The 21,504-nt window shown below is 52.9% G+C and overlaps 1 protein-coding gene across 1 annotated transcript in view; it reads right to left on the bottom strand.

Annotated features, from left to right (window-relative positions):
* Positions 1-21,504, bottom strand: part of NOL4L (nucleolar protein 4 like) — a 64,042-nt gene that overhangs the window by 38,507 nt on the left and 4,031 nt on the right. The window contains exons 2-3 of the mRNA XM_048321507.1: positions 7,408-7,563; positions 3,693-3,804 (exon numbers count right to left, since the gene is read on the bottom strand). Of these exons, the coding sequence (XP_048177464.1) occupies positions 3,693-3,804; positions 7,408-7,563 (268 nt within the window). The remainder of the gene's footprint in view (positions 1-3,692; positions 3,805-7,407; positions 7,564-21,504) is intronic.

The following is a 21,504-nucleotide window of genomic DNA, read 5'->3' as shown; positions in this document are numbered from 1 at the left end:
GCTGAAGGGATGTGTGGTATCCACTAGACAGGGAGCTTAAGCAACAACAGGGGAAGAAGGATTCCCAGGAGCTGAAGGTGAAATGATGCTGGGAGGTTTCCATTCCTGGTTCTGAATCTCCCTGGCTGGCTTGCATTTTATGGGGTCACTGGTTTCACAGGCACGTGTGACTGAGTCCCTTGAAAAAGAGCCTTCACCAAATGTTTTATAGCACCTCAGAAAAGCCATCAACCCAATTCTAATGGGCCTGCTTCTCAGAAATGCTGAGTGTCAAAAAATCCTGTCGAAACTCAGCAGACCTGAAGATGCTCCACACCTCTGGAAACACCACATCTATCATGTCTGATTAAGAAATTACCTTACTCCAAAACTGTCTGTAATTGACTTAAACATCACAAAGATTTTTGCAAACATTCTCTGTCAAGTCATTGATAGGGTCCACGGAAATACAGTGCTTTTTTCCCAGGTTCATCTAGTCCATTCCTGGGGAGATGGAGCATTCCTGCCTGTGGGTGCAGGGAAGGGTGGCTAGTGCCATTCAAGCCATCAACTTGCCCAAATATGAAGGTCCAAAGCTTTTAGGAACCTTGTAAACTGATTCCTCCATCTTTTCTCATGGCTGTATGTCAGCAGTCTCTGTCATGCTTTGACCTACAGATTAGGAGCACTTCTGTCTCTATATATTAAACACCCCAAATAAACCCTTATTCTGCTGTGCAAGGATGCTGTGCTGTGATGAAAAGATGCCAAAATCCCAGTGCAAGGGGAGCTTTCCAAAGAAACAAAACCTGCCACCTTCCCCAGCTGGCTGAGTCCCTAAGAGTTGAGGAAAGCATTTGCTAAGAGTAACACAGATAGAGATGCTCTCTCCTGAAGCACAGGCATGGATGAGGTGAGTGTTTCAGATCTCTGAGGATGATAAGTTGCTCTCCTGCCATTCCCCGCTCCACTGCTCAGCGCTGCAGAGATGAACGAAGCTGAACAGGAGCAGCTCAGCAACTTCAGATGGGAGGAAGAGGGGGGTAAGTGATCTTTTAGTGCTTAGATTCTGCCTGAAACCATCCTGATGTAAATTTGGAACAATCCCATTAGAGGCCGCATATTCACTGTGAATTCAGGCAACTGCAACACATAAGGGTTTGAGCCCAAGAAACCAAACCTTTTTTTTTTTTTTCTCTAAGTTATCTGGAAAAGAAAGAAAACCTTTGTTTTAAAAGGCCTGGGGGGCTCCACGGGAACAACACTCACATCCTATGTCACAAGAGGAAGCTCCTGGAATCCTTTAGCTCATTTTTCAGTTATCTCTATCACATGCCCCACATGGTGGACACACAGATGGAATAAGCAGAAGTGGTTTTGATCCCAGCTCCACATTTTTATCACTCCACTGGAATTACTCCTAATTTGATAACACTGTAAAGAGATCCCAGTGAAGTCCAGTGATGTTCAAACTTTCCCACAAGCAAGACAATTTGCTTTTATGAATGATGTGGGTGCCCTGCAGGGTTTGATGTCAGATATGTTTAATTAGGGATTTTTGTGATCACAAATTAAATGTGCTCAGATTTGTTCACATACCAGAGAAGTAGGAAGAGATGGAAATTACTCAAATTTTGTCATCTTACTGAGTTAAACTTTACCTGTATATGCTTGTATGTGTGTATGCATGTGCACACACCTCAGTAATTCTTCTATGACCCCAGTGGTTTCTTTAGGTGATTTGCTCCTGATAAATTCCTGAATATGTGTTAGTGAAATCAGACACCCTTCCCCAGTAAAAGTAACCTTATCTAATCTACTCAATGCATTTTCACATGTACTTAGTCACTATTTAGGTGCAATTCAGGCAAAGAAGCACTTCTGTCCTTTCATTCCTGGAGGGTAAGTAAGACTTTTTACCTGTGGGATCCTTTGTATTCCTGATTGATTTATTTTTAAGAGAACTGCTAAGGGGAGAAGCTTTATGAAAATAATCAATAATTGATATTAATTTATAAATTTATTCAGGACAGATGGATGTTAACCCTGATCATGGTTCCCACAGCTAGGACCACACTGCAGGGGATATCCAGAACCGGGTGTTCCCGGAGCTGCCTCTGAACTGGGATGGGTGTGTGTTTCTGGGAGAGGCACGGGAGATGCAGGATGGTGGGTGGGTGGAAGCCCCTGAAGGAAGACCAGGTTGGACAGGGCTTTGAGCAACCTGATCTAATGGAAGGTGTCCCTGCCCACAGCAGGGAGTTGGAATGAGATGGACTTTAAGGTTCCTTCCAAACCAAACCAGTCTGTGAATCTGTGAAGGAACAACAACCCTTTTCATCAGCTGCCTCCTGAAACAGGATTCCAAGCTCTGGAACTGGCAGCTCGGCTACTGCCAGGCATTTAGGAAGGTGTCCTGGTGTGGGTGAAGCCAACAAGTGACATCCCTGTTGGCCTGACTCATCCCATCACCCTTCTCATCCACTGAGCTGGCTGCTGCAGCTGCAGAGCTTGGAACGTCACCCGTGATGGATGCAGTGCAATCAGTGTGAAGGTCAGGTTTGCTCCCAGCAAGGCCAAAGGCCAGAACTTTTCTTGATGTAATTGGAAAGAGGGATCAGGCCCTTAGCTGGCAGAGTGGGAAGGGCTGTAGTAATGGAGCTTCAACTAATAGAATTCACATGGAGTTATTTGGGAGAGTTTTTGAGAGTTTTTAAGAAATGTAATGAGTATAAAGCATTTCAGTCACTACCTTTGGATAGATGGCATGTAATCCACTTACACCAAACCTCTGGGATGTCCATAGCTCTGCTCTCAGCAGTAAACAGTTGGCAATCAGTATCTAATACTAGAAATTCTCTATTGTTGGGCCTTTTGTTTCTTAAATTCTCCTTCTCTTCTTGGTAAGAGCTGCCAAATGAGCCAGTTTGCCTTGACACTTTTGAAACAGACCAACTCCCTGCAGTTTGCTTAGGTTTTTTTTTAAGAAGCAATTTTAATGGGGGAAACCAACATCATTTTGATTCTTTGCACTTGATCATGAAAACAAGTTTGTAATTCAGAAAAAAAACAGACAAACATTTAACCTGGAAGAGAACCTGGTCCCATCTTCTTCCCACTCCTGCTCTCTCTTAGACCTAAGGAGCTGCAGATTGGACCTGTCTACAAATGAACTGTAACGAGTCAACCACCTCAGTGGCCACACTAATTGTGTGTGTGTACACAGGCACAGTGTAACTGTGATTGCCAAAACATTTACCATTATCAAACTCAGGATCACATGCTTATCTATTAATTAGTGTAAATTGCTTCTTTATCAGAAACTTCAGCTATTCAGACATATTCTGTGTCTTTCAATACAATATTACTAGTTCCAGGGAAAAACTTTATGGTTTTTTTTTAGACATTGAAGTTTCCACCCACACATGATCATGGGCTGATTGCAGCCATATCTGTGGTATTTTTGACCCATGTTTTGGATGGCACTGGGGAAGCTCTGAAAGAAGGCCAGGCTGCTTCTGCTCCCTAAGCTGAAAGAAGCAGGTTTAAGCAATTATTTCAGCTTGACTCTAAGATGAAAAATAGTCCAGGTTAGGAAAACCTTTAGGTTAATATGTATCTCCTGGGCAGGACAGTATCTGGCAGCTGTCAGTGGCACTGTGCTGGTACAAAATGCAGTGTCAGCTCTGCTGGCAGAAGTCACTCGCCTTTACCTTTGGGCTCCAGGCCGTTGGAGTTAAAATGCATCCTCTTCTGGCACTCGGTGCAGCTCATCAGGAACCTGGTCACAGCCTCTCTCGGGAGGAAAGCATAGGTCTCTGCAATCTGGGGAAACAACAGACAGCTGTATGTCCTGGGAGAGGGAGAAAGGGGCAGAGAGCGTGGGGACCACGGGCACAGCTCGTAGCCACATGTTATTCCCTCCAGTCCTAAATCCCTCCCTCCAGAGCAGCTGTTGGTGGGGGAACACTTTGGGAGGGTAACTGGTGTGCCAGAGAGGCACCAAGACACAAATGAACAGACCTTTGGTATCCCTGCATAGCCACACCTTCCCAGAAACGCCCTCCCATTCCCCCTTGGAGTCTGGGAAGAGCAAAGCTATGAACGTGTAAGAATCAAATGCGAAAGTAAGGCCTCGCCAGCTCTGTTTGCATTGTTAATTACCATCACACCAGTAACCTGAAGAATCCATTAATCTTTTGTAAGGGTAGGTCACTTTTTCCCACAATGACAATCAATTACTGTTAATAATACTTTGCACTTCTGTGACATATTTTATCTAGGGAATTGAAAACATTTTTCCAAACAGTAGTGAATTAAGTCTCCTGTATCTTTGTGGGATATGTATTTTACAGATGAGCAAAAGCTAAGGATAAATATTTAAAACTTGGATGCTTCAAGTTAAACACTAGATCCAGACCTAAGCACCCACAGAAGGTGCCTGGCAATCCCAGAGTCCTGTTATTGTAATTAATTCCTGCCAGCGGTAATTTTACGGTATTTCTAAAGATCAAGACTAGGTTATTTGGAGAAGGAATGAGTCAATTTTAATGTAGACTTCTTTAAGGCCATAAAAGACCATCAAATCTTGGAGTCTGACCTGTGTAGCACAAGTCACAAAACTTCACCCAGGTTCTCCTGCAGCCCAATGGCCTGTGGTTTGCCTAAAACATCATCCAGGAAGACATCTGGTCTTAATTGGAAGGCATTAAAAGGTGGAGAGCCCACCTCTTACTTTGGGCTGGTTCCTATGGTTAATCACCCATCCTGTTTGGTCTAAGTGACTTGTCCGAGCACGGCAGTTCCCAAACCAGGGGCCGTGACCCCCACAGGGGTCACAGCACTTACAAGTGGGGTCATAAAGCAGACAGAAATTCAATTGTTTGTGCCAGTCCTCGGGGCTGTGAGCCCGGCAGAAGTGGGGCTCAGGACGGGAAGTGGGGCTGCAATCAGACACCTCGTGGGTGAGGGCTGGTGATGGGGCCGAGCTGGGAGGACAGCCCAGGATGTCCTGAACCCCCTCCTCTGCCCGGTGGGCATCGTCCTCCTACCTTATGTAGTTAACAAATAATACCTAAATTATATAAATCCACGTTAAATACAGAAATACCTAAATTCCAAGCATTTTTCCACCCTGGGGGGGGGGTGCTGTTCTAGAAGCAGAGCAGCGGGGCAGGGGCAGTGGCTTTGCAGGATCACGGCTGAGGCAGCGCCGTGCCCGGCCGCTGCGGTGGGAGGGAGCCGCATCCATCTCCACTGCGCGGCAGCAGAGCCCGGGCTTTCACACGCACAGAATGCCAGATGGGTGGAAAGTTCAGGCGGGGACCTTGTCCCAGCGCTCAAATGGAGGCTGCAGTGCCTGGTCCTCATGGGATTCTCCTCCTATTTAGCTGCAGCCCCAGCGAGCTCTGTTGTGGCCGAGCGGATGCCAGCTCAATCTTCGCCTCTGTGGGATATTTATCGATGCACAAGCACAAGGGATTCCCGCAGAAACGCTGGAATGAGGGGCCTGGAAATTGCTGGTGGCAGCCGTGGTGTGGTGGCACAGGCAGGGAACCGTCCCCGCGTGCTGCCCACCGGGCTCAGCCATCTCCCTGCCTCTTTTGCTCCAGCAAGCCCACAGTCTCTGCTGCAAATGTTCAGCTAATTTTAGTGATACAGTTGTTATTTCTCAGCTGATTTGACGCTCTGCAGAGCAGACTGCTTCCTTGATGAGTTATCTCCCATCCAAACTCCCTTTCTGATTGCCTCCCTCCGGAGGTCATGGACAAGGGCAAACTCTCCAGTGTCTCTAATCAGAAGCGGTGGGGAAAGGGAGCAGGGAGAAGGAGGCAGAGGACCCTGGAGCCTCCCAACTGGCCACCCAGCAGCGTCCCTTTGTGCACCCGTGCCAGGCGTGGCGTGTGCTCTGCACCATTTCATCTTCCAGCTCAGGCTACAAAGGCGCTCCGGGGAGCAAGGGCAGGAGTGAGGGCAGGAGCGAGGCTGGGCAGCCCAGCCAGCAGCGTCCTGCCAGGTCAGGAGGGGATACACGCTGCTAATGTGATGATCTCAGCTCAAGAGGGAGATGAGGGGTGGAGCGTGAAGCTCTCTGACTGCTGTGAGCAGGCCTGGGAAAACAGACGGATCCAGCCTGCTCCCCTGGGGCTGTGCAGGGCACAGATTAGTCCTCCAGAGAGATGAATTGAAGGAATTAGGGGAGGGTCGGAGTGGTCTGCTGGGGAAATGAGCAGAAAGTTTTTGAATTGTGGTCATGCTGGTGGGGCTGCCCCCCCTGGACCATAGAGAGGTCGCTTGCCCCCAGCCAGGGAGGGTCAGTGTGTGCCCTGGCCCCATGCTCTGCCACAGGCAGGACTCGAGTGCTCAGGGCAGGGAGCGATGCCATGAGCTCTGTGTGCACAGCCCTGCTCCCTGGGGACTCCCACCATATGTGGGAGGCTGCAGGGCACTGGGCTGCCTCACCAGCACTGCCAGCACCACACTGTGGATGGAGCACGGACATAGGCAGGCAGGACAGACTCCAACCCTGTGCTGACTCTGGCAGCACACTGAGCTGTGCAGAACCTCAGGCATCATCACAGAGACAAGGGCTGCCTGCACAGACCTCTCTGAGACATTGTATACACCAGAGAGATGAGCTGCCAGCAAGCCACTCCTGTCTCTAAGCGACCTGGTCCTTAGGGCTGTGGGATTCAAGGGAGTAGCTTGGTTTTGGACAGTGAATTCAGCTCTTCTTGTAAAAGGAGAGCCCAAATGTTTGCATCGAAGGGCTGTGCAGAGTCAAGAGAAACAGCAAGCTCCCTGGAGAAGCGCACTTCAAGCTAAATTATTCCTGACCTAACTAGAGTGGTGTTTCAGGGTGGATAGAGCTGGTTCTTGGCATCCATGGAGCCAAGACAAGACTTTGCTTGGTGCCTACCTCCATTTTGTAACTGAGGAAACCCAGGATGGGCTGGAGAGGAGCGGAAGGCCACGGCCATGCCCCAGTCCCCCTTTCTGCTGCTCCTGACCTTCAAGGCCCCACGCGAGACATTTGCCTCTGGCTGAGGGAGACAGGGAGGCAGATGACCTGGAGCATGCAAGGCACCGGACAAACATTCTCTCGTCCATCACTAATACTGAGGATTTCTCTTCCTTTTCCCTTCAGACATGCACAGTGCCTTTGTATGATTCCCTTGCTCTCTCCTCTCCCAGCAGCCGCGCTGTGCTGCCGCTGCAGCCCGGATTCCCCGAGCACAGCTGCTCTGCCTCTAAACCCCTCCTTCCTCACGCCTCTCCGCACAGGCACACTGGGCTCTGCCTCGCCTCTGCCTCCCGTCAGTGGCTCTGCTTCTACCTGCCCTGTCATCCCCATTCCCGAGGGACTCTCCCTCCCGCAGCCCCTCCGCTCCAGTGCCCTCTCTGCCCGGGGCACGGGGGGACTCTCACCGCTCGGTAGGTTTTCTTCTGCCCGGCATGTTTGGGTGCTTTGCCCGGCTCCGACGAGCTTTCCACATGCATCGAGTAGATGATGTCAAAGAAATCTTCCACCACAGCCACGCGTTTCAGAGAGATGCCCTCGGGCTCCGACAGTCCATCTGCCCCCTACAACAGTGCAGGCAAGTTGAGTTAGTGTCAGCGATGGGTGACAGGGGTGACGAGATCGGCCCGGGGCTAATGCGGTTGGAGGGGGCAGAGTGGCGGTGCTCCTGCCTCGGGCTGCCTTGGGCACGGGGGATGTGGGGGATAAATTAAACATCGCTTCAGGGAGGATCCTGCTGTAGCCAGGGCACTGGCGGCTGCTGCTGTTGTGCTGCTAAAGCTGGCAGTGAAATTGGGCCAGGAATAAAAACAAGGGAAGAGTCCAGAGTGGAGTCTTAAGTGATCAAGAAATTCAATTTCCATAGTGTGGGGTGGTTTTGCTAGGTGGGGAACAGGCAGGGGAAGCTCTTTGGACCTGCACATGGTGCTAAACCATCCTGGGAAGCCCTGAGATGGAAGGTACTCTCGCTGGCTGCAGTCCCCGTGGACATGGATCAGCCAGCAGGACAAGGTTTCACTGTGATGCCAGGATACAGCCCCTAAAGGAAGGAGCCAGCATCCCCTCCTTCCCTGCGCTGACCTTTCCAAGGCTCCCTCCCTCTCACAGACGCAGAGCAGCTGAGCGCTGGCAGCAGCAGCACAGCTCTTTGTGTGTTCGGATGTGCTGGAGAGCAGGAGGCAGTAATTCTGCCACACGACAGTGGTGACAGACTGATGGGAGTGGGAAGCGTGGGGAGCAGTGCTCCTCCGAGCTGACTGGCACCAACGGTGTCAGCTCACACTGGCAGGGTATGCCGTGGGAAGGGGAGGCAGCCTCTGGGACCCGGCAGCTGCTATCGGCACTCGGCACAAAGCACCAGGGCAGGAAGGGTTAGTGGGAGGTGGTCACTGGCTACTGTAATGGCAAGGGGGACTGAGAAAGGGCCAGGCTTTGGGAGGTCACTTAGCTTGCTCCTTGAAAAAATGCCATTTTTGCATAGACAAAAAAAAAAATTTAAAAATATTTTATATATATATATAAATATATATATATAAACATCCCTTTAAGGCCTCCTTTCCAAAGGGAATGCATGGATGTTATCCAGTGAGTACCCACCAGGCTGCTAAGCAGCAACCTGCACTTCTAAATGACCTGCAAACTATCTTTTTCACGTGCATTCACACATCCCTGAGGGCAGGCAGAGGCTGGCTGGGAGCTGTGGGCAGGGTCTGGCAGGGGTCTGCACGTGAAGGGAACACCCAGTCTCCTAACCTGCGTTTGTGTTGTCCTTGGTTGGGCTCTGTGTATCTTACACAGTCTATAGATTGAATAAATGCTGTTCTTTAAGCCACCAGTCAAGAGCCTCTCAAAAATCAATCAATTTGTGGGCCCACCTTCTGCTAAAGCTACCCAGCATCTCAGAGGAGCAGTCATTTAATGTACGGTGCTGCCTATTAGGGTTGGCTCCTCACCCCAATTTCGGAACAGAGACTGCCTGTCCTGGGCACAGGCTGCAGCGGGACGGTCGCTGAGCTCACCCGGGACACGGGCACGAGGATTTTCCAACACAAACCACCTCTGCCCTCCCCAGGGAGCCCCAAGCCGGGTCTGAAGGTGGCTGTAACAAAGAGAATATTGAGAGCGAACACAAGGGGCAGGGTGGCAGCGCTGCGTGGTGGGGGTCGGGAAACTTCGCCCCAGGGAGTGTCTTTGAGGAATATAGATCTAATTTCTTCTGTCACTGTTCAGAGAGTTTCAGTTTAATCGAGGGCATGGGTATTCCCCTGCCAAGGAGGAGCGGGCATTAGGAGGCTTCCTACTGACCAATAATCCTCAGAGCAGGGTTGAAATGAGGATAATTACAGAAACAGGACAAAGGAAAATGCAGCAGGGGAAAAGCACAGTCAGATCTAACAAGCAGAGCCCTCAAAATTAAGGCTGTAACCAACCGTGTATGCAAATCAGTTTCCAACTGGCTAATATCCTCCTCCCTGCACGGCCAGCAGGTCCCTGTTTCCTCCCCGGTTTCAGAAGGAATGCAGTGAAGGTAACCTCAGGGTCTGGGCATTGCTACAGCCTCCCTGCACACCCAGCAGCGCTTTCCTCTCCACCCCGGCTGGATGCCGGATGCCGGAGCTGCCTCCTCAGCATCCCACTCCCTGCAGCGATCCTCCCCTGACTCCTTGCGTCTCTCCATCCCCTCCTCAGCCTTGTGACTGCTCTCCCCGTGATGATTATTTAGCTTTGGTAAGCAGGTGAGATGCAAGCAGTATCAAAGCCACTGGGCATAAGAAGCTGTATCAAGTCAGTGCCTCCAGGATTAGGGAGGTTTATATCTGGCAATATACTCAAATGTTGACCTAGGATTTAAGAGGACACGTGTGCTGTAGAGTACCTCTCTGAGGGGCCCACGCCCCTCGGGTTCCTCCTTCCACACCCAGCATTGCTCACCAGTATTCAAGGCATGAGTCAGAGCCCATAATATCTCAGAAAGGCTTAAAACCCCTCAGGTTTAAATAGCAATAAAAATTCAGTTGGGAAGGAGAATGGGAAGAAGGGATGCTTTTACCCTGTCCTGGTGCTGGGGCTTTATTAGAAGTCACCTGCCCCACAAGGAGTAAAAGATTTCAGGAGCAAAGCTCAGCCCTGACATAGGTGCTTGGAAATGAGTGGCATTTCAGGCGCTGAGGAGTCCCTTTGCCACATTCCAGTCATCCTCCTTTCCCCTATATTTGCCTAGCACCGGTCTGTCTCTCCCCCTTCCCAGTCTCTCCTTCTCTGTCCCCGTGTACCGTGCCCCACAGTTCTTACCCTCCCTTTCCTCTCCTCCTCCCCACCTTCCCAGAGCTGTGAGCACTCTCTCCTCTCACCTCCTCTTCTCCATCAGGTCTTTTTCCTCCCCAGTGTCCTTTGTCTTCCCCATCTCCTCTAGTTCCACATCTCTCAGCGCCCGTACCCCCGGGACCCTCTGCCCTGGGACCACCCTCCTGGGCCTCGCTGCCCCTGCATCTCCTCTGTCCCTGCTCCATCCCTCCGACCCCGGCCACCTCCAGCACCCGCGAATCAGCGTCGGGAGGTGCCTCTGCGGGCCGAGGTCCCCTCCCGTGCCCGGCCCCGGGCGGCGACAGCCATTTCAGGCAGCGCTGTCCCGGCTGCGGCACGGGCCGGGCAGCGCTTCCCAGGGCATGGCGCTGCCAGCGCCGAGCCCCGGCACCTTTGTTCTCGGCAGCCGCCCCGGGCACGCTCGGCCTCCGCCCGGCCCGGGACGGGGGCGGTGCGGCGGGAGGGGACGGGGAGCGCCCGGGCAGCCCCGAGTGGCGGCGCGGGGTGACATCTGCCGCGGCGAGGAGGGAGGCAGGGCCGGGCGAGCCCCCCCGCCCGGGCCGGGCTGGGGCCCGCCGGCAGGTAGCGGGTAACCACGGCAACCGGCGGTAATCCGCTCCCCCGGGCCCGCCGCCGCCGCCCCGCGCCCGCTGCCCCCGCGCCCGCCGCGCCCCGCCCGGCGCGGACCGGCCCGGGGCAGGCACCGGCGGCGGCGGGGCCCCGCTGTGGCCGGTCCCGCACCTCGCCGAGCCTGGGACGGGCGGGCAGGGGCAGAGTCCGGGGCGGGCTCCTACCACCCCCAGGCACCGCCATCCCGCCAGAGCTCTGCCCACCTCCCGAGCCCCACTGCAGCCCTACCGTGCTCCCACAGCCCCGCCGCAGCCCCACAGGGACCTGCCCTGGCTCCCACAGCCCTGTCAGGCTCCCACACGGACCTGCCACGGTTTCCCCAGGGATCTGCCATGGCTCCCTCACGGACCTGCCAAGCTCCCACAGCCCTGCCATGGCTCCCATAGCTCTGCCATGGCTCCCACAGCCCTGCCATGGCTCCCACAGCTCTGCCATGCTCCCATAGCTCTGCCATGGCTCCCATAGCTCTGCCATGCCCCCATAGCTCTGCCATGGCTCCCACAGCCCTGCCATGCTCCCAAAGCCCTGCCATGCTCCCACACAGCCCTGCCATCGCTCCTACACAGCCCTGTCCTGCCTTGGAGCCTGGCAGCAGCACCCACACATCTCCATGACCAGCCTTCTCCACCCGCCCAGCTCCCTCTGCTCCCAGCAACCTGCTGTGTCTCCACCAGCCCCTGTGGCCATTCCTCAGCAGCCTGGCCTGGGTGTGAAAACTACCATAATGGGAGGTTTTCACAGCCGAAGGGCAGCACTGATGAGCTAACCCTGTTTTCTGTGGGGCAGATCTACGGCCAGCAGCTGCCACCTGATCCAGTCCATGCTGCCCGCGGTGACCTCCACCCCAAGCCCCGGCAAGCTGCCACCACCCCAGCGAAACCAGACTCCCAACCCAGGCAGCTCCAGGGAGGCCAAGGGATGACAGCAGGCTTCATGCACAGGACTTCTTAACCCTGCAAGCCCTTCCCCAACTTGGACTTGGGTTTGCGAGAATCTGGGAGCATTTAACCTGAGCTCTCCAAAGCCTGCATGCTCCCAGCTCCTCTTCAGACTGACTGGGGTAGATGTTGCCAGAGGAACTGCCTGTTCTGGGCTCAGCAGCGTGGAGGGTCTTGGCTCTGCCCTTGCACTGGCTGGCAGGGCGATATCTGCCTTCTCCAGTGGGACTGGCAGCTCTTCTGGAGCCCAGGAAGCTACCCCGCTTCACGGCTCCGCAGGGAAGCATCCCTTTTCCAAGGAGGTTAAGCTGGAGGGCCATCAGACTGGGACTGCTGGAGCAGGAGTGGGATGGGAGGGAGTGCCGACTGCTCCCCCATCTGCTGTGCTCACCAGCAGATAAAACACTGCCCTGGCCCTCGCGCGAGGGGCTGATACCAGCCGAATTCAGCTTCCTGTGAGTCAAAAGCCGCTTCCTGCCAGCAGAGCCTTGCCTGATAATGGCTGCGTTCTGCTCTCTGCCCGGGAGCAGACCCTCTGCCCTCACCTCTCCTTGCACTTCCCACATGAAAGCGTTCCCTTCTGTATCTCCCAACCACAGCATCTCCCCGCCCCAGTACAGAGTCACACGTTAAACTCTAATTTCCTGCTGCTGTCTGGAAGGGCCACTGTCACCCTCATCCCTGGGACAGCCGAGCTGGAGGTTTGGGGCCAGCCGTATCGAGCTGTCCCTCAAGGTCACCTCCCTTGTACACACAGACAGGCCACGTCGTTCTCTCTGTCTGTGCTTCAGCTGCTGCTGGCTGTGGGACACAGCCACTGTCCCCAGCCAGGTCAGGAGCAGAGTTTTCCTGTCCCACACTGGAATGACCCCATGGTGTGACCATGGGTTCCCCAGCCCACACCAGCAGCAGTGCCATTCCTGTGGCACTCATCCATCCCTCGCCCTTTCTGCCAGCCCTGGGTGGTTCCTATGGCTGCACAAAGGAAGATCCCTTTTTTGAGATGAGCAAAAGGGGGGTTTGGGTTTTGTCTGAGCACTCTGCTGCTCTTTCCTCTCTGAAGTGCCTTTCTAATTTTCTACAAGTTGTATTTTGTTCTAAGGGAAATTTTGGTCTTCTGACAAAAATGCTCAGCTGGACCAGGGAGTGCATGTGCACAGGACAAAGCAATTGGGACCTAGTGGGATCAGAAACTGTGACATACAGGATGGGATGTAATCCTGCCACAATGCTAGAGACATCCCATCAAGTGCTCCAGAGATCACAGAAACATGGAATGGTTTGGACTGGAAGTGATCTTAAAAACCATCTCGTTCCAATCTCTCTGCCATGGGCAGGGACACCTTCCACTAGACCAGATTTCTCCAAGCCCCATCCAATCTGGCCTGGAACGCTTCCAGTGATGGGACAGCCACAGCTTCTCTGGGCAGCCTGTGCCAGTGCCTTGCCACCCTCACAGGCAACAATTTCCTCTGAACACTGTGATTCCTCAAGTCCATCCCCCTGAGCAGCCTGTGGCCTCCCAGTGTCCACCCGTGCCAGTGCTGTGGCCACCACCAGCACACAGCCCACCTCTGCAACTACTTCTCCTGCACAGGCTTCAGCACCAAAACAGACGTTTTATTTCAATATGGACTCTTACAACTTTTGATCAAGAAACTGTTCTTGGTACTTCTCATCTCTGGGAAGTCAGCCCTTGATTGGCTTCTATATTTAGACTTCTCCGGGGCTTTAGGAAGTTCACTCCTCATGGTATTTAGGTGTAGGATGAAAGCAGCTTTTGCGGGGGATATGTTAAACCACAGCAGGCTCCCTCTGCTAATGCTGCGAGGAGAAAGAGAAGCTAGATTCCTCGAACTTCCCTCTTCCTCTTGCCCCTCATGTCATGGGCACAGTGTGTGCCTTAGAAATAGACACCGGGGAGACACTGGGCTGAAAACAGTATCAGCTGTATTGCTCATAATAAAAGAACCCACAAGAAGATGACGGGAAATGCTCTGACTGACAGATTTTGCTCTTTTTTCTCCTGGAAATATTTTGCTCAGAAATTTTTCTGATCATTTCTGGTTGAAAAAGGGGAGAAAAGCAGTTGCTAAAATGCTGATGGTGTTTCCCTATGCTGAGCATTTTGTGTTGTGCCTTGTTGCACCAAGCAAACACAAAGCCCCATCCTGCACTTAGAGCTCCAGCTCTACTCACTGCAGTGAAAACAGCCCCAGCCCTGCTGAGCAGCTGAGCATCCCTCTAGCCCAGGAGGGTTCATTTCTCCTGGGGAAACTGAGGCACAAGAAGATTTTTCTTTTGTGTCATTTTCCCGACACTCTGTGCTGACTCAGGCCAGGACTGGGGGCATTCACATTGTTTCTCTACCCAGAACTGTACACAATACTTTTTTTTTTTTCCCCAAAGTAAATACTTCCTCATGAGGGGAGCCGGGTGCTTTATTTTTAGCTGGCAAACACAGCTGAGGTGTGTGTCTTTCACAGGGCACAGGCACCTCTTCAGAGCAAGCTGCTCTTTCAGCCGCCGCAGCTGAGCCATGGGGATGGGTCCAGGCCTTTGCTCTGACCTCGGCTTATTCCTCTCCTGGCTCCCAGGCCTGGGAATGAAAACACAGCGGCCTGGGAGGGGCGGGCCTGGAAATGGCAGCCCTGCCTCCAGCTGTGGAGAGGGTCCAGGTGCAGGGTGCCGAGGGGAGGTTGGTGTCCTCGGGGTCTGGTGGGCAGCTGGGGATGGGGCTGTCATCCATCCCAGGGCTGCCACCCATCCCAGGGCTGCCTGAAGGACAGAGGGGAAGCCCAGCAGGAAGAGATTCTTGCTCGGATGCCTGCTTAGAGGCTCCTTGGATGCCGGCTCTGCCTGGGAGGCAGAGGACATTTTGCACGGCGCAAGAGAGCAGAGCTGCCTCCCTGCCAGCACCGGGCTGTGCGCTGGCGGGGAAGCCACAGGAGCAGCTGGATCTGGCAGGCAGAGGCAAGCGCAGTGATCCCCAATAAATGTGACCCTGCACCTGCTGGCCAGGAGCGAGGGGGAGCCGGCTCTTTCAGGGATGACAAAATACTGGGTGCCGTGGTGCAGCCTGAGCTGCTGTTGGAGCACTGTTTCACTTGGGTTTGGTGAGAATGGTTCCTGCAGCCTCGTGAGTGGAGCACGCGACTGACCTTCCAGGGAAATTGCTCCCTGGGGCTGTGGACTTCCCACTCCCAGTCAGCTGGTGAGCATCACACTCCTCTCTGAGGTGTGCGGGACCTGTGCGGGAGAAGCGCCACGCTGTGGGTGCCAACAGGGAAGAGATCACGAGCATTATTATCTGGGGATTATTATCATGTTGCAGTATTTCTTACTATTTTGAAACAGGCAGGGTTTGCACAGAGAAACTGTGGATGCTCTGTACCTGAAAGTGCTCAAGGTCAGGTTGGACTGGGCTTGGAGCAATCTGGTCTAGAGAAAGGTGTCTAGTGAAAGGTTGGAACAAGATGATCTTTAAGGTCCATTTCCACCCAAACCCTTCTAGGATTCTATGATTCTAAAATAGGAGTTTGGGTATTTTTTAAAATATATCTGCAAAGGTGGGCAGCGATTTCTTAATGTCATTTGAATCTTGGTTTAGGTGATTTGGGGGAGAATGCTACCAGAATGGAAAAAAGGGGGGGAAATGGTAAACTGCCTTTGCAAGCAGAAATGTTTTATATTCCATAGCATCCTGAAAAAAATATAAAACTAGGAATCTAAAGAATATTGAAAACATGTAGCTGTAACACAAACTCAGAACATGTCTAGAGGTGGCTCTTCCTTGAAGTAACTTATCACCATGAGCAATCTGCCCAGCACTGAGCACTAATCTAATAAATATCACCCACAAAGCAAAATCCTTTGAGTCAGAGGGGGCCAAGGCACTGTAACAAGTGATGAAACGACCTGTCACAGCAAGGTGACCCCTCTATGCCTAGGAATAGACCCATCAGGGCAGCCAGGTGACATCATCACACCTACAGTGAGAACACAGTGATGTCAAAATGAAACTGAGGAGGAGGAGATACGGAGCAGCGGCAGAAGTTCAGCTTGTCAGTGGTAAGAAAAATTATGTAAAATCAGTTACAAATGATGCTACAGTGAATCAAGGTCAGGCAGGGCTGAGAGGCTGAGCCCTGGATGTGTGGCATCCCAGTGCCAGCTCCCTGTGCCCTGGCAGTTACCAGTATGTGGGCCACTGTCAGAGACTCCCACAGGAACAGCGAGATGGGCCTCTAGGGAAATGCTGACAGCTCAGCGGATGTTGGAGGGGGGTAAAAAGGCCTGCACGCCCTGCCCTTCCCTTTCAAACCAGGCTCCTCTTCAGGTCAGGGCACAGCAGGGATTGAGCTGCACCACACCACAGTGGCTTCAGCACAGCCAGGCCCTGATGCCAGAGCCTGGAAACACCAATTGCCACAGCCAAGGACCACCGCATCTGCTCCCCGCGAGCCCACGCTGGGTTCAAGAAATGGGGACGTTATGGAACCATACGGGTCATGCTGGACTCCATCACACCCTTTCCCGACATGGGAACCCAGGAAAACATATGTCCACTGCCCTCAGTGAGAGCAGACACTTGTATTTATCCTGGGCTCTGGCTCTGCAAGGCTGGAGGGTCCTATACAGGGAGTCAGGGCAGGGGCCACAGGGGACAGACACAGATGGAAATCTGTTTGTTCTCCCCTTGCATTCAGGTAAACCCCCTCTGTATTCTGATTCATTTCCATCATAACCACTCTAGGTGGACCCCAACCCTTCCAAAAGCCAAACTTGGACTTGTAGATAAGCCCAGGAATGATTTCCCGTTAACCTGGGATGACCAAGTGGAATTTTTTTGAGCTCTTAACTGAGACTACACGTGGGGGGAGCAGAAGTCAAGCATGGTCTTAAACACTCTGTCGTGGTAATCTATCCACAGAGATCCCTCTCCAAGGTGTGACACTTCATCCCATCACATGTGGTTTCAGTGCCACATCACTGCAGGCTGGACACATGGGGCATATGGATTGCCCTCACATCTGGCTCTCCTTGGTCTTTTGTGAGTCTGTGTCTCCAAACAGGGATGCTTTTGGGAGCAGAGGAAAGGGGGGGTGGCAAAGCAAGCGGGGTAGGGAAGGCAGACAATTAATACAACCTGCCCTCTGTGTGAGGAATAAATTGGCAGCTGACAGGTTATAATCTGTGCGAGCAGGATCTTCACAGGAGAGGTGAAGGCTCCATCGGGGGCCAATTGGATGGTTAATTAGGAGGACAAAGCAGAGGATTCGTGAAAATGTTTACGAAACAGTGCTTGGCAAGGGAGCCCCTGAGAAACGCTCAGCAGAGAGGAGCTGCTTTGGGCTGAGAGAGGAAACACGAGGGTGAAGCAGCAGAACAAGCCCTGAGAGGGAAAACAGCCATGCAAATGCCCCTGAGAGGACGGGGATTCCCAGGTGCCCTGCGGAGGAGTTCAGGGGAGGACCCGAGGACGCCGAATTTCTTTAGAAATACACGGTCCTCTCTCTTCCTCCTCCCTCCGCCGTCCCCACCCTAGCGCGGTGGGGAGCAGGCTCTGGGTGCCGGCAGGCACCGCTGCCGCAGCCAATCGGCGCTCGCTGGCCGGGCAGAGAAGGGCACGAGGAAAGCAATTAAACCGGAGCTTTGATTGGGCTCACAGATGACTGCTTGTGCTAGAAATGCCTGAGCTTCTTTAAGCGCCTCGGCGGTGGCTGGAGTCGGTCTGATCCCCCCATCCCCTCCTCGGCGCGTCGCTGCTGCGGCAGCGGGAGCGTGACTGATGCTCTCTGTCCCACACACGGCTCCGAGAGCTCAGAGGTAGGAACCAGTTGCTAAGAGACAGGACTGTACTTTCCAGCCCACATCCAGACCTTTGTCACCAGCTCAAGGGCTTTCTGCCGGATCCAAACGCCCGGCGCAGGTGAGCGGGAGCAGGCAGGCCTCCTCCCAGCTCTGGGAGCCACACGACCAGCGTTCAAACTGAGGATGGGAACGGCAAACCCAAAAGCATGCCCAAGGGACCAGCTTCCCTGGACTGGCTGCTTGTCCCAGTGCTGTGAGACTGCAAACTGGAACACCCTGCAGCACCTGGGAGCCAGTGTGGGTGGTACCTGCAGCATCAACACCCAGAAGGTTTTGGATGTCACCACAGAGTGGATGAGCAGATGACTCGGTATTTGCTTTGAGATCCCTCCTTCAAATGCAAGCCAGGAGAGAAGTCCCAAACTTTAGTCTCCTCTTTTAGGGGGGATGCCTGGTGAGTCTGAATTCTTAGCCCAGAGACATCCATAAAAGCAACCCACTACCAACTGGAAAGCCGAGACTTGAGCCACAGAGACTGAGTGACCCTGTCTTTTCCAGAGCACTCCCTCCCACTTGATGAGGAGCAAATCCATCAGAGCCACCAGCATTGCCTTTGCCCGTCTGTTGGAAGGGAAATACATCCTCTGGGGCTGCCAAGCCAAAGCAGAGCAAGGACAGAGAAACCACTCACACAGCATTGTCTTCCTGGCTGTCACTCCATGAAGGGCCCTGCACCACGCCAGGAAGACACAACCAGCCTCCCCTCCACTTCCAGAGGCTGCTCCCTTGACCTCAGACATGGACACTGTTACCCAAACCTCTGCTCTGCTCTCTGCTCCCACACACTGCACAGACTGTCTGCAATTATTTCTCCTCAAATAAATTGCAATTCTTTGGCACCAGCCATAAAAGTGGAAGTCAGTAGCTTTCCAACAAAGACAATGATTTTGGCCAACAGGTACCTGCCCTTGCTACAATCAGCTAATTAAACCAGACACTTAAGCTCAGGGGTGGCTCTGGCCCATTCTCAATGCGATTCTTTAGAGGTGGACACAGCTGATATGAGATCAGGGAAAGATAATTAATAATTTGCACTAAAGAAAGAGATATGAATATGCATCCCTCTGTCATGGCAATGCCAGAGCATCCATGCTGGCCAGGCCGGGTGCATGGACACTCCACCAACGCTCCTCCACAGCCCTGGGCTTTCCCTGCCATTTGCTTGTCCACAGCATAAGTTCACAGACTGCTCATATCAAGCCTAAAATAATGGTAAAACCAAAACTGAACAAGTTGTATCAGCAGGAGATTACTGCTGAGAATGGTCCTGAGAAAGTTCTCACTGAAAGGACTGTGGCTGCCTCTCTGGGCTCTCCTGCAGACTTTAGTCAGTGACCAAATTCCCCCTTCTGTCCGTGGACAGAGCAAGCCCATCTGAGCCATGGCCCACGAGGAGAGCTGAGAACAGCCATGTACTGTCCTTACAGCCAGTCCTCTCTGCTCCTCATTAACTCGGCCCTGAGTGCTTGGATCCTCTTCCTGTGCAAAGGTGGGACATAACCTGGAGTGTGGGAACAACGGCCTGGGGTTCTTCCCATTTCAGCCTCATTGACCAAGGCCTGGCAGAGCTGTGCTTTGGTTGTTTGCTTTTGGACCTTCCTCAGAGTGACACCCTCTGAGAACAACAAATATGAAAACAATTGTGGGTCAAAGAGATAACTTTTGGATAAATGTTATCCAAACAATACTTCTCCTCTCAGATCAGCAATGCCATGCCTGTTTCTGGAATCGTGTAGGATGTGCGGTGTAGATGGCAGAGTTAGTTTTTCAGAACCTGTTTGGTCAGACATGTATTGGGAACTGGAACCTTTGCTGATGGGGCTCCAGGTCTCACGAGTGCTGGTGACCAAAGCCAGCACCCAAGGATGAGGGTGGCTGGGATGGTGGGATCTCTGGAGCTGGGACATGGTACTAATGACCACAGTGGGACTGCCTGTAATCAGGCTTGTAGGCTTGGCAGACATAAAGCAAGGACTGAATGAGATGCTGGTTTCCCCCTTATCCTTAGAAGTGGCTTCAGTGGGCTCTCCTGAAGGGGTGGGAGTGAGCAGGAGCTGCAAGTGGGCTTTGCTGCCAGATCTTCTGCTCCCAGCTCAGTGAGGAACTTCATTCTGCCAGTCTGTGTGACTGCGGATCATCAGAGCTCTTTAAATTCACCTTGCCAAGGTTTCAGCTACTGCCTGGTGAGCCTAAGCCAGCTCTTGGGCCCAGGGGATTGGGTGTCACTGCTCTCTTTGACTCTTACCATGAGCAGCTTCAGATGTAAAATCTGTGACTGATGTTGTGCAAACTTGGAGCTGAATCTGGAGGGGATGCTAATGCAGAAGATTTTCTTTAGATGGGGTTGAATGGGACCACACACCCAGGCCAGAATTCTTCCAGTCTCCTAAGGGCACCTTTAAATGTAAACCTGCCACTGGTTCCACTCGTTGGAAAAGCTGATGCTGCCCCGTGTGCTCAGGGTGGGATCTCTCCGCAGGTGAAAGCTCTGCGTGCTCTAAGTAAGGCTGGTGCAACGGGAGTAATAGACAATTTCTCAGATAATACCCTCAGGCCCATCTGCCTTGTCTAAGACTCTTCTGAACGGTCTTGATTTATTTTTTTTATCACTTGAAGTCCCCAGAAAGTCTGAGTGGTTATTCACGCCGTGAAAACCTTCTGTTGACTGATGTTCTTAGAGGTTATAGATGTGCAGCTTTTTGGGGCACTGAATATGGGCATTGAAGGGTACTTGTATCAGGAAAAATGTAGCCTCTATTAGCTGTTGGAGCAGCATCTTTCTGACATGCCCGGCTCCTCTGCTCCGGCATTCTGCCACTGTGCTGTGCTGTCCCACGGCCTGGCACCGCAGCTTTCACAGCACAACACTCCCTGTCTCTGTAGCTAAAATGAGTTTAGGGATAGGCTGTACTGTGATATTTATCCACTGTCCTGTGGGATAGTTTTCCTGCTGTCAGAGAAAGCCTCCATCCATTTTGCATTTTGGACTCACCAATTATATTTCCAGTGCTCCCCCCACCCCAGCACCGTTCCTTGGGTGAGTTTCACCAGGCACAATCGTGAAATAATTTTGAACATCTGGTTCCGGGGGAGCTGGCACAGGTGAGCTGTACCTGTACAACAGCAGCAACCCACTCGAGCAATGCCCTCATCCTGTTAGCGATGCCTACAGAGCCCCAGAGCCTCGTGTCAGCGCTGCGGGGGACGGGGAGAGAGCAGCAAAGCAGAATCAAACGTGGGCAGTGCTGCAGAGCCTGCCTGGTCCCCTCGGCTCCGCGCAGCCCCTGAAGGGCTGGCTGACGGCAGGCTTCCCCTGCTCATCCCGCAGCCCCCCAGCCTGCATCACGGCCTGCCAGCACGAATCTGTCCTGGCCGCCGCGCCAGAGTTGTGACAAGCTCCCACCACACACGGCCAAGTACAGCATCGATTTAGAGAGCAGCTAACGCCCGAGCCGAAGTCTGAGGAGAACCCTCCCCTGCACACCCGCTGCTCCGGCCACAGCCATCTGCTCCGCCGGTTGTCACCGAGCGCTGTCCATTTCCCTGCACTGTGGCTCCATCTCGCTCCACGTTTGTCTGGAAAGACTGTCTAAATGATGCTAAATGCTTAGGACAAGAGGGACATGAGATTATAATGAACTGCATCTTAGCACCTTGTCATGGACAAATTCTCCCACAGTTCTTAGCAAAGCTGGGGAGAAGGATGAGTGCTGCCCATCCAGTGCCAGGATTCGGTCCAGCCCACGGATAATGAGGGGG

This window comes from Corvus hawaiiensis, chromosome 17 (assembly GCF_020740725.1).
Source record: "Corvus hawaiiensis isolate bCorHaw1 chromosome 17, bCorHaw1.pri.cur, whole genome shotgun sequence".
NCBI lineage: Eukaryota > Metazoa > Chordata > Aves > Passeriformes > Corvidae > Corvus > Corvus hawaiiensis.
This window is presented reverse-complemented; position numbering and strand designations above follow the sequence as displayed.